The sequence below is a fragment of the Lontra canadensis genome, unplaced genomic scaffold (genome assembly GCF_010015895.1).
Source record: "Lontra canadensis isolate GAN:19392208 unplaced genomic scaffold, GSC_riverotter_1.0 scaffold2, whole genome shotgun sequence".
NCBI lineage: Eukaryota > Metazoa > Chordata > Mammalia > Carnivora > Mustelidae > Lontra > Lontra canadensis.
In genome coordinates this window covers 8,932,885-8,949,587 of record NW_022630996.1, presented here as the reverse complement: position 1 = coordinate 8,949,587, position 16,703 = coordinate 8,932,885, and the positions used below count along the sequence as shown (strand labels likewise).

At 37.8% G+C, this 16,703-nt stretch overlaps 1 protein-coding gene across 8 annotated transcripts in view; it reads right to left on the bottom strand.

The window, feature by feature from the left end:
- The window catches only part of DGKI (diacylglycerol kinase iota), a 430,951-nt gene that overhangs the window by 169,305 nt on the left and 244,943 nt on the right, over window positions 1–16,703 (bottom strand). For all 8 annotated transcript variants that reach the window (XM_032868387.1, XM_032868409.1, XM_032868419.1 and 5 more), the window contains exons 13-17: window positions 15,297–15,410; window positions 13,738–13,875; window positions 10,702–10,780; window positions 1,757–1,812; window positions 762–824 (exon numbers count right to left, since the gene is read on the bottom strand). In XM_032868387.1, the coding sequence (XP_032724278.1) occupies window positions 762–824; window positions 1,757–1,812; window positions 10,702–10,780; window positions 13,738–13,875; window positions 15,297–15,410 (450 nt within the window). The remainder of the gene's footprint in view (window positions 1–761; window positions 825–1,756; window positions 1,813–10,701; window positions 10,781–13,737; window positions 13,876–15,296; window positions 15,411–16,703) is intronic.

Sequence of the window (16,703 nt, the reverse complement as noted above, 5' to 3'; positions counted from 1 at the left end):
CTGGATGCAGAGCCTGACTCAGAGCTCAATCCCATGACCTTGAGATCATGACCTGAGCAGAAATCAAGAGTCGGGCGCTTAACTGACTAAGTGACCCCGGCACCCCTAATGATATGCTATTTTAAAATATAGCTCCTAGAGAATAGGTAACTTTCCCTCTCTGTGCCTCCAAGGAGTGTGTATCTAAAAACCTGGGATAGAAACCCAGGAAGAAAGAGTACCAAAAACAACAAACCATTCAGTGGTGAAGAACCCTGGCCAGGCTACAGAGTGAATCATCACAAAAAATTAAGTGAATGCATTTGCCTAAAATGGAGAGTCCCAAGTAACTGAAATAATGGTATTTTTGGTGAGCACCTATTTCTATGTCAAGACCAAGCTCAACATCACTTATTCGATGATAGTTTCCCTGGACTCACCAGAGTCAGTTTCCATTTCCCTCTGAATGCCACCACATTGTGCACATAGTCAACACTATTAATTATAGTGTTATGTAATGACTTAAGTGCTCTTCTCTGCGACTGAACTGTGAGTTTCTTCAGGAGTGAAACTAGCTGTCTGTCCATTCCGAGCAACTAAGAGTGTTGCCAACACAGAGCTATATTCTCAGGAATGTTGGCTGAATAAACTACATTAAATGATCTCTGGAATTAATGTAACACATTGATTAATCTAAGTATATAAACTGGTATTGGGGGTATGTTTTTTGCAGCATACATATTTATATTCAAATGAGCCGAGTCAACGTGTTCAATACTTACAACAACTTTAACATGTTTGGATAGATCTCTAGAACTTCTTTGTAGGAAATCAGAAAAAGCTGCCTGTACCGCAAGGAAACAAAGGAAGAAAAACCAAACTTAATCACATGGTTATGCCAAATCCTTGCTTCCATATTATCAACAGTTCCTAATGTTTCTAAATTATTCAAAATATAAAGAAGTTCTTATCTTGCTAAATGCAAAGCAAAATACAGTCACTGTCAGGCTGAAAACTCTCTTTGTTTTCAAACTATAACCTATAATAAAATTTAAGAACACAGTAGAAAAGTTAAAAAGTAGGTAATTCCAACGGTCATTTTGAAGATTTATTTTGATGACCTTTCCTGACCTCCTACTTGATCACGGGGTGCTGATATCATCTTGAACTTACCACTAAGAATGTCTTGTTTCACCCTCTCCCTTTTTATTTCCATTCTCTCTATTCAGTGGCCTAAATGTCAACTACACTTTTTTAAAATCAGTATTGTCGAGGCCTTCCCATCCCCCACCCCTGGCCATTCATCCCCACGATGTCCCTGAGGAGAAGGAAAAAAGACCTCCTTTACTCATATATGTTTCCATGAGAAACTGCTCACCCTCTGTCAATTTCTCATCCAACACAGATGCGTATGTACTCCTGTGCAAACCACATTCTTACTCAAGACTTTTTATACATCTTTCAGTCTGCCTAACTCCCCCATTCTCAAGATTGGCTTTGATGTTGCTCACATCACTCCTTGAATATCATCCCCTCAGGACAACAGGAAGCCTTAAATCTTTAAAGTTCAAAGATGATGAACACCAGCTCCCTTTCTACCAACTTAAATACATCTTAATTGTAAACCAGACATTGAATTGTAATCATACATAGAAATACTTGTAAACATCTGAGGTGAGTAATAATTTTTCATATAGTTAGTATCCCTATTACCAACAAGTAATTAGAATGTACTTAGTATTAAATAATAGGTAATAATTATAAAATATATACTTACCCCTGCATAGAACATTTTATTTCGAAAACGACTATTAAATTTCTCTGGATTTGCTTCTGTGAAAGGAAAAGGTAGTTTTGTTATAGAGACCTCATTAAAGGTAGTGACTTCCATTAACATTCTTACTTCTCCTGCCCTCCCTCCCCACCCCACAGATCCAACAGAGTCAACAGCCTCATTATCATCTTTTCCTTAGTTACAGGCCGGTTGGTATAGTTATTTAGTGCTACAGAAGTGTAGCCCCAAAATGGCAGCATCAGCATCAACTGGAAGCTTGTTAGAAATGCAAATTATTAGGCTCTACCCAAGACCTACTGAATTATAATGTGTAGGGGGTGGTGTCCAGGAATCATGATTTAATAAGCTCTCTGGGTGACTTACATGTACATTAAAAGTTGAGACACTCTGGATTCTATTCAGAATAGAATGCTGACAGGGAACCAAGGCAAGGGTGATAGGACAAAGGAGGGTGATGAGGTGTGATTATCTGCTTTGACCTCCATAGGGCGCATCTTCTATAAACTATGTATGCAGATTCCAAATGTAATGAAATATGGGAAATTGGGTAAAAGTAGAGAATTTGCTTTCACATCTTACTGAAACTCCTAACTACCATCTGTGCTTTTGTTTGTCACAGGCCTTAACCACTCACTTGGTTAACTGGAGGTACAGAAATATACATACATGCAGGTCAACCACTACATGACTCGGGGCTTATGACAACAAAGACTGTGGGTGAAAAATGATTTTATTTTGAGTTTGGTCCTGTTTGTTATATAAAGACCACAAAAAAGGTTAAATAAGAATCTGCATCAGAGAATGTTCACATGAATATAAGGGATTATAAAATCCCTAAGTGAAATATTATTTCCTTATATTCTTTCTAGTAGAATTCCAAGACATTCCAATGGGACCCACTGTCAATGTTTTGCCTTCTGCTATTTTATCCCATGTGCTCCTTAATCCCTTCTCAGGGCAAGGTCTTTCTTCAAATTGTTTCTCATCAGACAGCTGGCTAACTAGTTGAAACTCTTCAAGTCCTGGCCCTATGTTTGAATGGAAAATCTTAATAATTGTCTAGATGAAGAAAAGGAGCAAGGAGCTCACTCACTAAGATAGGATAGAGTAAGAGCTACAGAATCTCAGGGAATAATCCTAGACCTAGGATCATTAGATTATTTTCAAGATTATTAGAATATAATATTAGCACCTACCATGGAAACTGGGTCAAAGTTTGTAAACTTAAAAGAAAAATAAGGTAGTATGTTGTATATTGACTCGAGAGTTTTTACGTATTTAAGATTCTGTATCTCACAACTCTCCTTGAACATTCACTTTATTCTATTGGATTGAGTTACTCTGAACCCTAGAAACAAAATTAAACAAAAGTTAAAGGTGAATTTACAGGCTATACTAAACAGAAAAAGTGACAAAAGTGTACTTAGTACTCCATCTCTTTGGTCCCCACTTCTGGACCCAGAACTCACCATTTTTATTGTGTGGGCCTTTATGATAAATTTGGCTCTAAGTAACTTTTTTTGTTGTTGTTGTTTGTTTGTTTCTTATTTAATCTTTCTTAACCCAGATTTGGCTTGGTACCAATGTCAGTTGCATTAACTCTTGCTTGATGGACCAGAGGCAAAATTAGGATTTCTGTTGTTGTATAATTTATGATGGGTACTTAATCCCTAATTTTGTAAGAGAATAAAAGGAAAAGTCAGATCTGGCTATTGAGCAAGTTATAATAAAAAAACCTGGAAAATGGCACCCACAGTTCTGGCATAGAACTTTTTCAGGGCACTAATGTCCACAGCTATCAAGCGAATCATGCATCAACTATTAACGTTTACTTTAAAAAATAAAAAAAACCCCACTACTTTGTGGTTTGGAAAAGATTCACATTCTTAAGGAGTTTTCCTATGAGCCTAAGTTTTGTTTTTTGGTTTTTTTTTTTTTTCCCTTTAAAGAAACAGTTTTCTGTTTCTTTAAACAGAAACAGGTAACTCAGTGGGTTATGCCTCTGCCTTTGGCTCAGGTCAAGATGTCAGGATCCTGGGATGAAGCCCTGCATTGGGCTCTCTGCTCGGTGGGCAGACTCACTCTCTCTGTCTGCCTCTCTGCCTAATTGTGATGTCTCTATCTCTCTGTCAAATAAATAAATAAAGTCTTCCAAAAAAAGTTTAAAAAAAATGTTTTCTCTCAAGAGATAGAAAATGTTTTTTAAGACCCAAAATGGGTAGAATAAAATTAATAAATAAACTGAGTTTTTGGTGATTTCACTGACACAGCTGATGAAAACAGTCACTTCAAATGTAATTTAACTAGATAAAATTCAATTAACATGTGAAACTAAACAAGATGAAGATACTAGCATTTAGAGAGATGTCAGAAAGATAACCAGGTAGGAGAGTCACACATATTCCTTAGCCCTGAGAACAGAAAAGATAGAAGTAAATTCTGTTATCTCTGCTAATAGTATAATGGCATTATATACTGACTCCCTGACTGAGCCTGCCTTCCTGATTACACATTTTTTCCAATTCAATATCTACCCTACTTCAAAGAGCCTCAGAAACAAAGGTTGGCTAGAGCTGAGAGAGATGTTGGGTAGTACTGGAACTTCCCTACTCCCTACAGAAGCCAGTCCCTAAGAAAGCAAGGGATGTCTGCAAATAACAGTACTTAGTCATTCCTTATTGGCTCTTAGAGTGTTGAGTGGCTGGATACGTGGATGTGTAAGAATTGAAAGGTCTTTGAGAAGGTCCAAGGAACATGGTCCCCCACTATATCAAGAAAAGGGGACATACAAAATTGGGAAAGGACCAATAACGAAGTGGTAAGTATTCTTGTTCCTTAAGGAAGCTGTATCTGTTCATTGGTATGAGGTCAACTATGAAAGGCCATTCTCAAGAAATACTAATAATACTCAAAGTATCCCAAGACCCCAATAGTGGAAGCATCCATGTCGTATTGCTACAGTTCCTCGACTGCCCATCTCCCTCTTCCACAAGAACAGGGTGTACCCAAGCGAGATCTAAATGCTCACTATGCATGTCTAAAGCCATTAGCCTATTTATAATCTGATTGGACACCAACATTAATTGTATTCGTTTCCTATTCCTAAGAACTTGGCAACTTAAAACATCCATTTATTTTCTTGTTCCCTGGGCCAAAATCTGAGTCCTCTACTTAGGTTCATCCAAGGTCAAAATTAAGGTGTCAGCCTGCAGGACTCTTCTATGGGAACTCTAAAAAGGATTCACTTTCATGAGTGCTTGGGTGGTTCAGTTGGTTAAGCTTCCCACTCTTGATTTCCTCTCAGGTTGTGATCTCAGGGTTGTGAGACCAAGTCCTGTGTCGGGCTCCAGACTCAGCAGGTGTGAGTGTGAGATTTCTCTCTCTCCCTCTTCTTCTGCCCCTCCCCCCAGTCACACACACTCTCTAAATACATGAACTAATGAATAAATAAATAAAATCTTTTTGAAAAAAAAAAAAGGATTCACTTCAAAGTTTCTTCAGATAGTTGGCAAAACCCATTTCCTTATAGTTGGAGAAATGAAGTTCTTTTTCCTTGTTGGCTATTGGCTAGGGTTCATTCTCAACTTTTAGAGCCCTCCTGGAGTCCTTGGCTTGGGATCCCCTCCACCATCCAAGCCAGCAGGGCCACATCAAGTGTTTTTCCACCCTGCAAATCTATCCAGCTTCCCTTCTACCACATCTCTTTGACTTCCTAATTAACTTTCTACTTACACTTTGAAGGGCTCATGGTATCACACTGGGCCCACTCAGATAACCCAGAATTCTCTTCCTATACAAGGGCAGGTAATTATTGACCTCAATAACATTAAAAAAGTCTTTTTTCCATGTAAAATAACATAACCAAAAAGCATGATACCAAATAACAAATGTCATAAAGGCCAAAATTCTACCCACCATCACCTACCATCTGACCCCCATGGTTCACCTTTCCCATATGAAAAACATTCATTCCTTCCAAGGTCCCCAAAGGTCTCATCCCCATTAGAGCACCAACTCAAAACCTAAAAATCTCAGCTCAAGCTTATTAGCTCAAACTTCCCAAATCTCATCATCAAAATCACCTAAATGATTTGGCTCTGGATGTAATCCAGTTATGATGATAATAAGGTTCTGGGTATTTTCCATTCTACTGGTTTAATATATTAATCCTATTTTTATGTACAACACAATAACATCTGTGCCATCAGAATAGGATCCTAGACTCTACTTTTGTCTGTAATTGGTCTGGCATATTAGAAGAGATATTCATAAATACAAGTTCAACTCTATGTTTATAAAACTCAATAAGCAACTTGAACTGCACAAAACTCACATTTTCCATATTATCTGCATTAGATATGTACCCAATCTTAAGACTTCAGTTATATATACATAAATGATCCCCAAATCTATACCTACAATAACAATGCCGCCACCTTCAATTCAAATGGCATATATCCAAAAAAAATCTTGTCTTCCAACATCATCTCCCATGAAGGACAAATAGTTTTATCAACATTATCTGTTCTTCTAACATGGCTGCAAAACTCTTTCACTATGTATTAATTGGTCATCCCATCTTATCACAAGCTCATTGGTCCCTCTGTATTTTGCTGTCTGAAATGTCCTTACCCACTTTACTTCTAAACTACATTTTGCACTCCTCCTTTATCTCTCAGCTCCCTCTTACCCTTTCTGGAAATTTTCCCCTGATACATTTTCCCTGCCAAATTCCTATATTATTTACTGCCTATATAACTAATCTTATCCCTACCATATAATCCTTTCTACTGTTATCTTTTATATTATATATGGGGCCTCTCCTCTAATTACACTTTCCATTACTGTATGGAATACTTATTGAGATAGCCATGGGCTTGGCACAGGGACTATAAGAAGATATGTTCTTTTGTTCACATGAGTTTTAGAGTGGAGGAGATAGATTTGAAAAGTAAAGGGAAACATCATTTTGTATATACCATACAAAGATGCCTATAGCAGATGAAGTGAGAGTCACACATAAAGGGAATGATCAAAAGGTTTCCAGAGGCAGGTACACTTGAATCTTGAATGAAGGTAGGTGCCATGCAGAGGTTCAAAATGAAAAGATGGTTACAGACAGAGAACCTTGGACCATAAGACTTTCACAAGGGCAAATCATGCTTGAGTCTCAGTACCTAGACATAAGACTGGTAGTGTGTCCTTTAATGAAATTTAGCAAGCTACTGAAATGTCTTTTTAAAGAAATCTGTTCATTCTCCATATGAATCATGAGACATTCATAATACTCAGAAACATGCTCATCTGCATGTTTTTGTATATTCAGTGAAAATAGTAAACTTTAAATCAAATTTAAATACTGCCTCCTTTAGAGTCATAATTGTATTTCTCTGACCTTGTAGCGTAAGGTTCAACTCCTCTGAATAAGTAACTTCAGAGAGGCAGTAACATTTAAGTATCCAATCTAAGGCTAAAAGTTTGATATGCTTAATATCCTTCACGTCCAAAAAAAAAATGACAATCTAATTCATATAGCTGGCAAAGTGAGACCTAACCTTGCCACCTGATAACCAAAATCATTGTTAACATGTCTATACATTAATGGATGGGAATATTTTCAATGTACTTGCTCAAGCACTGTCATAACGCAATAGTTATTAACGTTCTGGGCAAGACTCCAGCTGAAAATTAAATGGCCAATTCTGTTACATCTCCAAACCCTATTCCAAAAGACTGCACTTTCTGATATGCAAGCAACAGCTCAACCAAGCATGGTTTAGCCACTTTAATAAGATGAAAGCATCTCTATTTTCCAATCAAATGAACTAAACCAACTTTCTGATCAAATATAGAAACCCAGATTATTCAAATGTTTGCATTCTTTTTATACAAAGTCAATCAAAATGTTAAGACTGTCTTTAATCCTTGCTTGATTTTCTACTGCTGATTCTAAAAGTGTTTAAGCAGTAATACCTCCAATAAACTATCTCAAATGCCTTTAATTATCCCCTGTATTTGATGGGCTATTTCACATCTATGCCAAAAATTGCTTCTGCAATTACATTTTCAGAGCTTCTGCCTTAGTGAGATTTATATTTATTACCCATTTCATGTAGATAGATTAGCATAAATCCCAAGTACGCGCGCGCACACACACACACACACACACACTCTCTCTCTCTCTTTCTCTCTCCCCTTTTATTAATACCTAATAGGTTATTCAATCCAAGCTCATTTTTTTTTTATAATGGCTCTCATGAGGCTTTGAGTCATCCTTCAGGTATTTCATGGCAAATGATACAAGTTTTGTCATGATGTCTCACACTGAGTGTCTACATTTGAGAACAGTTTGAAGTCTCAGCTATTGGTGTTTTTGGCTTGAGAATAGTCACTTAATACCAAAAGAAATAAGTAAGTCTTCCCCTATTGAAAATGTAGCTATATTATCTTTCTTTTCCTTTCGTAGGAGAGCCTGAAATTTCTTGATTATCCAGGTAAAAATATGAAGAAAATTCAAATAAACAGAAAATAGTAAAAGCAAAAAAAAAAATAGCTTGGGTAATTATACTTTTCAGCATAAATTAATGATTTTTAATTAATGAAAAGTGAATAGATTAACAGGTATTAAGAAGTCCACACCTCTGGTATAGGGTTATCAACTAAACCTGTCTTCAACATTTTGTGGATATTTATTTCTATACTATCTTCATGAATACTGCAGAATATCTCAGGAAACATCAATTCTCTCTTAGCAGCTCTCCAGTGGCTGGTTTTCCTCAAGGGCACTTACACAAAGCCCCAACAATAACCTATTAAAACACTAGTCTTTGCATCTTTTAACCAAATGTTTTATAATCACACATACATTAAACTATGTATACACACACACACACACACACACGCATATACACCACAGTTTGCATATTCCTTTCTCAAACGAAGTAGTCCCACTTAAAAAAAAAAAAAATCACTTTCCTTCAAGAATTCTCTTCTAAGCCTGGTCTTTCTCCCTTGATATCTCTCCCTGCTTCCTTCACTCTGAGACACAAAAGTTTCATCACAGTACAAGGAAATGTATCATTAGGAAATTGTCAGATTAATTAGACAAAATATTAGGCTCCCGTGAATGAGCTCATTGTCTGCCACTTACTCATTTAGGTCTCTTTTCATGCCAGGATGTCTATTTTGGAAGATTCATGCATTTGTGATAATTTTAAGTATTGTTAAGAAACTGAAAGATTTTGCTAGGAAGCACAAAACCAGAGTCTCCTGAAGAATATGAGGGGAAAAAATGGGTTAAGAAATGAGGAAAGTAATCTTCATTTACTTCCCTAAATTAAGTCTCCTTAAGTACAGGGAGACCAACAGACTATAAATGTGGGCCCTACAGTAGGACTCCCTGAATATCCATCTCCAAGAGCTGTCTATGACAGGGAGATGGGAGGGCGATAGTGTTTCTGATCTGGGTATTTGATATTTGTGGTTCTGTTTTCAACCAAACTTTCAGAGAGAAAAGTCAAACTATGGCTTTCTCTTTGATCATCATCACTTTTATTTTATTTTACTTTACTTTATTTTATTTTTTCATTTAAATTCAATTAGCCAAGATACGGATTTACATGGTAGGTACAATTTACGTCAACACGGATGGAGATGAAGATTATTATGCTTAGTATTGTTTTTAGTTGACACAGCATTTGGCTCTCAAAGCCTCATGAGAACAGGAAGGCAAAGCCTACCAAAACTGCTGATCTCCGTAAGAAAATTACATGTTTGGGCTTCACTTACAGTTTGTATTCTAACGCCCTTAATCCTACTACTCCACTCTTGACCCTTATTGCATAAGAGTGTTACCAGAATTTCCTCTGGGTTATTAGTTATTAGTAGAATGTGAACATTTGAAGTCTTTTAGGTCTCTGTATTTCAAATTCTAGGAGTTAAAACCACTGACTCTCTTGAAGAATCTGGAGGAAAAGAAGTAAAATAATCTTCTCACGTACGTGTTTTATCTCACAACACACTCACTAACCTACTGCTCAGCATGATTTTCGTTATATATTAACTTATTCCCATGAGAGTAGGTATAGATGTAGATACAGACAAAGACACAGATATATGTAGTTACATTAATAAGAGATTTTGAGAGGTGAAGAGACACCAGGTGAATGAGCGTGAGCATGGGCGTTTGGGGCTTCCAAACATAAGCCCAAATCCTCAACTTTCTCAGCTCTGAATGGCATAAGAAATTTTCTGATTAAGTATTTAACCACATGCCATTATTTCATCTTATTTGTCTTTCGAAAATAATTTTGTTCCCTAATCTTGTCTCCATCTCTTCCAGCCCTTGAAATTACCACCGGCTCTCATTCGTCCCCTAGCTTGTCCAGTGGGCACTCCCAGCACCTCTGTCACCAATGCAATCACCAGCCTTTCTTTCCACCTAAACCACTGATCAGCTTCCCTACTGTTCCCCAAGATGACTGCTATCTCTTTCTCACACACAGGGAGGACTGGTATGTTTTTGCTGCCAGATTCAATGGCCCTGGTTTATAAAGTGTTGGACTTTAACAATCGGTGATTCAAGAAGCTGGGAATATCCTAATGATTTGAATGAAAGAAGCTTTATCTCTTCCTAGTGGTTCACTAACCCCAAAGTTTCTAGTCAAACTTAAAAATTAGCAGTCTGAGACCTGGAACATCCCTCTGTGTTGTCCTTTACATCTCTGAGACCCTAAACAACTAGGTCTCAGGGTCCGATCTGTAACAAGTTCCTATCTTATCTAGCTCCCAGGGTCATCATGAAAGTTAAAATGAACAACACTGATGCACACTGTCAATATTTAAGTGATATACAAACAGAAGGGAACATGAAAAACACCTGCTGGAAACTTCCTCCCTGGGAGATGGAAATGGGACGTTGTCCTCACCTCTGGATTCATGGAACTCCAGTGTGACGTGGGCATCGAATCCAAGGCTGAAGTAATTATTGAAAACATTCAGAGGAAGCTGCAATGATGAACAAAGTACAGGTGAAGTGGTGCGTAACCAGGCAGAAAGAGTAAAACAAAGCCTAATGCCAGACACCTGTCTCCAGGGCAGTCCCTGGGAAAGAGGGAAGTCACAACCGGAGGGAGAAGGTGTTTGCATGTGAGGAACAAGGGATTTTTGAATTCATTAGTGAAAGCTCAAATCAAATAACACTCCCAAGAATTTTAAGTAGTATAGGAAACAAGCGATGCAGATACAAATTATTAAATGGGAACTCTTCTTGTGGATATTAAATAAGAGAGCCCAATTAAGCTGAGGGAAGTACAGCCCCGATAGCTACAAAGAATGACTCACTAAGCAAACTTAGAAAGTCAATTCGAATGGAAGGATCATGTGTAAGCTAATCCGTGGATGCACTTATTGAGAATTTACGGCCAGCATATTAATACTGCAACTTCAAATGAATAATATTTAATATGTTTACACTTCCATTTTTTAAAATCCCTTTTTGACATAAGTCATAAGCAACAAGGCAGTGGGAAACATTTAGCTACCCCTGATCTATAGGAAAAAAAAAATCTATGTGTATATACATATTTGTCAGTATTATTCAGATTTTGATTTAGTCTATCAGACCTTGTATCTTTAATATGACCATGAAATACGTAGACACAGATGTGGGTACACACACAAGTCTTCCTAGAGTCCTCTGGGTCCCTGGTTGCTACCACTGCAAGCTTAGTAAAGGAGAGGACTATGCAACCTAAAATCCTTCAACAGAACTGGAAAACTTATGTGCTTTTAAGGCTTCCATGTTAGAACAATGAGAAAGCACATGGAAAATGCTAGAAAGGAAACAGTGGCTCTTCTACTTTCCCTTCTGCAACTCAGAGTGGAAGGTAAATGTTAGACCAAATAGAGAAGCAACTTCATCTCAGCTTGGAGAATGTTTCCAGATAATTATCAGATTTAGCCTCCAGATAGAAATATACTTCTCTTCTGTTAGAAGTAAGTGTTTAACCCTTAAGATTTCAAAAGTAAGTTTATTACAGGGTTTCTTATGCCCCTTGACCAGTAAAACTTTGTTTGATTAGAGTAAGGACCTTATCCCATTAAGAGATAAATGAAAGGAGAGGGAGAGTAACAGAAAGACAGATATTAATATGGAAGGAAAGGAAATAGATGGCCTTCATATCCAATAGAAATAAAGAATGAACCGCCCATGAAAGGCCCTGAGTCAGAGCTTATTATAAATTTGGAGGTCAAATCAGTCCCCTTAGAAATGTCTACAACTGGCTGGAGAGCAGGGGAGAAACTAAACACAGAACAATGCCAAAATCTTGTCTCATTCTTCTGGCTTCATATTTGAGAATGTCTAGTTCCTGCACTTAAACAAAATACAAAGCCTTAGTAACAACATCAAGGGTTGGTGATCTTGCCAAAAGCACAGATATGTTCATCCCTACCATTTATGTTTTCTTGGCTACAATTCTAACCCATGTCTTAGCATTCACCAATAGCTTTAGGAGAACATCTGGTCACCATCCCCTAAATAATATCCCAATTTATTCCATTATTAAGTTCATATTCACATTTTCCAGGAAAAATTGCCCCAATTTCCTACATATCTCCTCAAAAATCCAGTTTTTCAAAACCCTTTAAGTATCTGGATTAATGTTCTCTGGCTGTACCAAGGAGTCTTTCCATTTCGTAAGCTGTCAGGTGGAGATTTAAATAGAGATTTTGACTGAGGGCCTAAGCATTCTAATCTTGGTGGGGAAAGGACCTTAAAATTTCCATATGGTATAATTCCTTTCACTTTGGCTATATTCTACCCAGTTTCTGTAAGTTGAACACATCAGAAAGAAGTATCGTATCCCAAGGTGATAACTGCAGTTTCAAACAACACTGTGACTTAGGAATGCAAATGTATGAAGCAGTCATGGTATCTATTAGAAACCTCACAATTTCTGGATCATGGTTTAGGAGAAAAAACGTGAGGACAAGATAAAACATGCTTTAACCTATTTTAGCCAAATAATAAACTTGAGTGTTTATCACCATTGGTCAGGATCATGGTGCTAATGAGTGACTAGGTTTTGGTTTGGTTTAAAAGGATATCTGGTTCAATTTATTTTAAAGTGGAAATGCCTATGACATGCAGGTTCAACCAATAGCATAATCCAATAAAGCAGGGATGCCACTGAAAGTACAGATCCAGGGCCTTAACCCTGTACTGACTTGATCAGAGTTAATGGAGACTGGGCCCCATAATTTGCACATGCAAAACTTTGAAAACACTATCACCGAAGAAAAATGGAAGGTAATAGGCAGGAAGTGACTATCTGGAAATGTGTCAGATTTATCTGAAATTGAGGCCAGAACTTAGAACCAAATGTTCTCCTGGGGCTGTGCACTAACATATGTACTACTGTGTCTCTTGGTTTGTCTTGGGTGGAAATGAAAGTTCAGTCACTGACGGAAAAATACTAAGTCAAAATATTTACTTGGGCATCTTCAAGTCCCAACCAAGTGATGAAACTGACTTACTTCATATGTGCTTCACATAAGAGAGATTTAATAGAAGACTACAAATCTCAGGAGGTTATCTTTCCATTGAAAGACCACATGCTTAAAGCTTCAGAACACCCATAGTTTTCACCTTCTAATAGGTCATGAGTTTGCAACGCCTGACAGATTAGAAAATGAATACATTCTTTCTGGTGTGGAAGTTGAGGATGGAGAACAGCTCCTTGAGCACTGGAGGCAGATAGGAAATCTCAGTCTTTAGAAGTCTGTAGGGCAGAATCATGGAAAAGTGTTACCCTAAAGGCCTAGTAGCCATAAACTCAAACATCAATCCCTGTGATGTTATAGGAAGGAATCACCATATGACTCTCCAGCCAGGACTGCACTTCTTGTGGCTCAGGTACACGTTCCAGGCTTCCCTTCTGGGGAAGAAAGAGCTCTCTCACCTTGCAGACGCCATCTTCAAGTTCTTCTGGAGGCAAGTCTGGGTTTCTTTCCACATGGAGGTTCCAGCGATCTAGCTGTACAATTGTCCCATCTTCTACTTGGCAAAGGATCTTAGATACAGGTTCATCAGTGTAGCCCTAAGGAATCAAAGAAAATACCCATTGCCACCTGGAGCAACGAACAGTGTAACCAAAGCCATTTCATGCAAGCAAGAGTTCTTCTGCTATAGTTCCCTGTTTGTTTTGCAATTAGCAAGGCTAGGAAAGTAGACCGGTTCCCTTGAAGTACTTAGAATCTAAGATAAGAGTCACCAGTAACATGCGTAGTGCAATACTGCTCTAACTGGTTTGAGGTGAGGAGTAATTTTTGCCAGTACCAAGGACCAAGAGTCACAGGTAGACATCTGGAGGCCATGCTGGAGGGTCACTTTTGTCAAAATGAAAACAGGAGTCCCCTACATGCCACTAGAGGCATCTGAGAGATACACAGAAAAACTGTGTATGGAAACGGAGGAAAAGAATCAAGGTGGCATAGGATAGATGACTTTTTCTGTTACCACCTCTTCACCTCTCCCTAATCCTGTAGTGGGACACTGTTCCTTGCATGGCCTAAGGCGAGTCTGTCTGAGGCACAGCCCTCTTAGGCAACCACTTACTCCTTGAGCGTGTGTTACTGGCAGCATGAATATTAAGGATAATCAAGTCACTGATGTGGATGAGAGATGTTAACAGTGATCAACCTATTTACATGAAGCAACTAATGTATTATTATTATTTCTACTATGCCCACTTGAAAAAAATAAAAAAGACCTGTAGTTAATTCACCCAATAACCAAATGAGTATCTGCTAATATCTGAAGATAATTATCACCCAAGTGAGGTTAATTCACACAAAAGTCAAATTGTTATTTGCTAAGATCTGATGATAATTTTCATGGAGCCTAGTCCAACCTCTCTTATGAGTAGATAAAAAGCTGGTAGGGCTGCCTATGTTAGCAAGTTGTGCCTTCTTGCTATCTTAACTCTGTAAAAAATAATAATAATAATAATAAAATGGCTGGTTAGTAACAGGTAAACTTCTTCCACTAAGCTTGCCTGAAGTTGGCTCTCTGGTGGAAAGGACAGCTGGCCACCTGGACAACAGAGCCATGATGACACCAACCAGAAAAACAAATCCTCCCCCAAATCTGTAACTCTCCCAAAGCAGGGATTGTAATCTGAACTAGATTTGCTATTCTGGCCAGGGCTAAGGGTCAAGATCAAGTCAGGTCTTCACATTAAGACTTGAGGCCAACCCACCCAACTGCCTTTCAATGGATACCTCAAGAAGCCCTAGGCCTATGTATTAACCCCCATCTTTATACCTCACTTTCTTCTCTAGATGATTCTAAGTTTAAACTGAAGAAGGTCCCAGAGGAAATCATGATGCGTGGGCACCGATTCTCAATTCTAACTTACTCTTTGAACAACGGTAGCATAGCCCCCTTCCATTAGAACATCTGTGGCTTCATGGTCCCTCCTACCTGACAGCATGGGCAGCCCCTGAGGGCAGTTCTTACCCCTCCCCAGTTGAGAGTTCGGGCCAGGTCGTTCCCAGTCCCCAGAGGAAGGACCCCGACGGGAGGCTGAGGGCTCAGCTGTAGTTCATCCAGAATAGAAAGGATCCAGCCCACCTACAGACATTGCGGGGGCCAGAAGGGATATAAGAAAGATAGGTAAGTGACAAAGACAACCTGAGATGAAAGCTTTACACTTGCTCTGAGCCAAAAGGCTGAGAAGCGATAGAGAAGAAAGCTTTAAAAAGCAAATGAAATGGCTTGACTTTTCTTTAAAACATATATATTTGAATCTAGTGGCCAGGAAACAGACTACTTATCTGAAACGGTTTTAAAATGGCAAGTCTCTTAAAAGGAGAAGGACTGTTTGTATGTGCTGTCTTAGAAGCAAAACCAGACCCACTCATCTGTATGTTTAACTTAGAATCTACCTTAAAATTTAGAACAGTTTAAAATTTTTAGGGAGGTTAATAACATAGGCACTGGAGACAATACAAGACTCAGAATCAGATTGAATTTCAATTCTGGCTCATACTGGCTACATAATCTTGATTAAATTATTTAACCTCACTGAGATTTCTTTATCTGATTTTCAAAATGGAGATAATGCCTACCTCACAAGACTGTTTACAGATTAAACTCAAATGTATATAAAGCCCTCCATGTGGTCCATATAAGCACTCATTAGTTACCCTCCAAAACATCATTGTAGAAATTAGTAGCATTTTCCTAAATATCCCTATATTCTTTTTAATGAAACATCATGAAAACATAATTATGGATGGTCCTAGTACTTATTATAAGTTTAGTTAGAAAATGGATACTTATATACTAGAATCATATTCCCATTTAATCTTTTTCTAAGATAAACAATACTTTAGGCTTGGTCTCATAACTACTTAGAATAATTACTCCAAACCTGGAAATAGCAAAAACAAAGTTGCATATCCTCACAATGTCATACTAAAGTAGTGTTTCACAGGCTAAGAACTTTATGACTGTAGGTTAACAGGAATGTTTGTCCTGTGGAGATATGAATGTTGACAATAAAAGATTATGTTGAAGATTTGGTTTTATTCCCCCATAAGGCCATAAACCAATTATGTCTCAAATTTAGAAAAATTATTTTGGTATAACTATATAATCCTTTCCCTCTACTTCTCCAATAAATCAACTTTATCTTCTTGCTGATTCCTTCATTGAAGAACTAAATAAATTTGACATGTATTTATTCTATATTTGTGTGAGTCTTATTCAAAATTTTTTTGAAAATTATACTTTGACAGTACCTTTATTGAACACTACTACATATAAAACACAGAACTAAGCAAATGAAATGAGCTGGGCTAAAATAAGTAAGGTAGATGGCTGCTCTCAGGGAGCTTATAGTGAATAAAAAGAGGAACATAC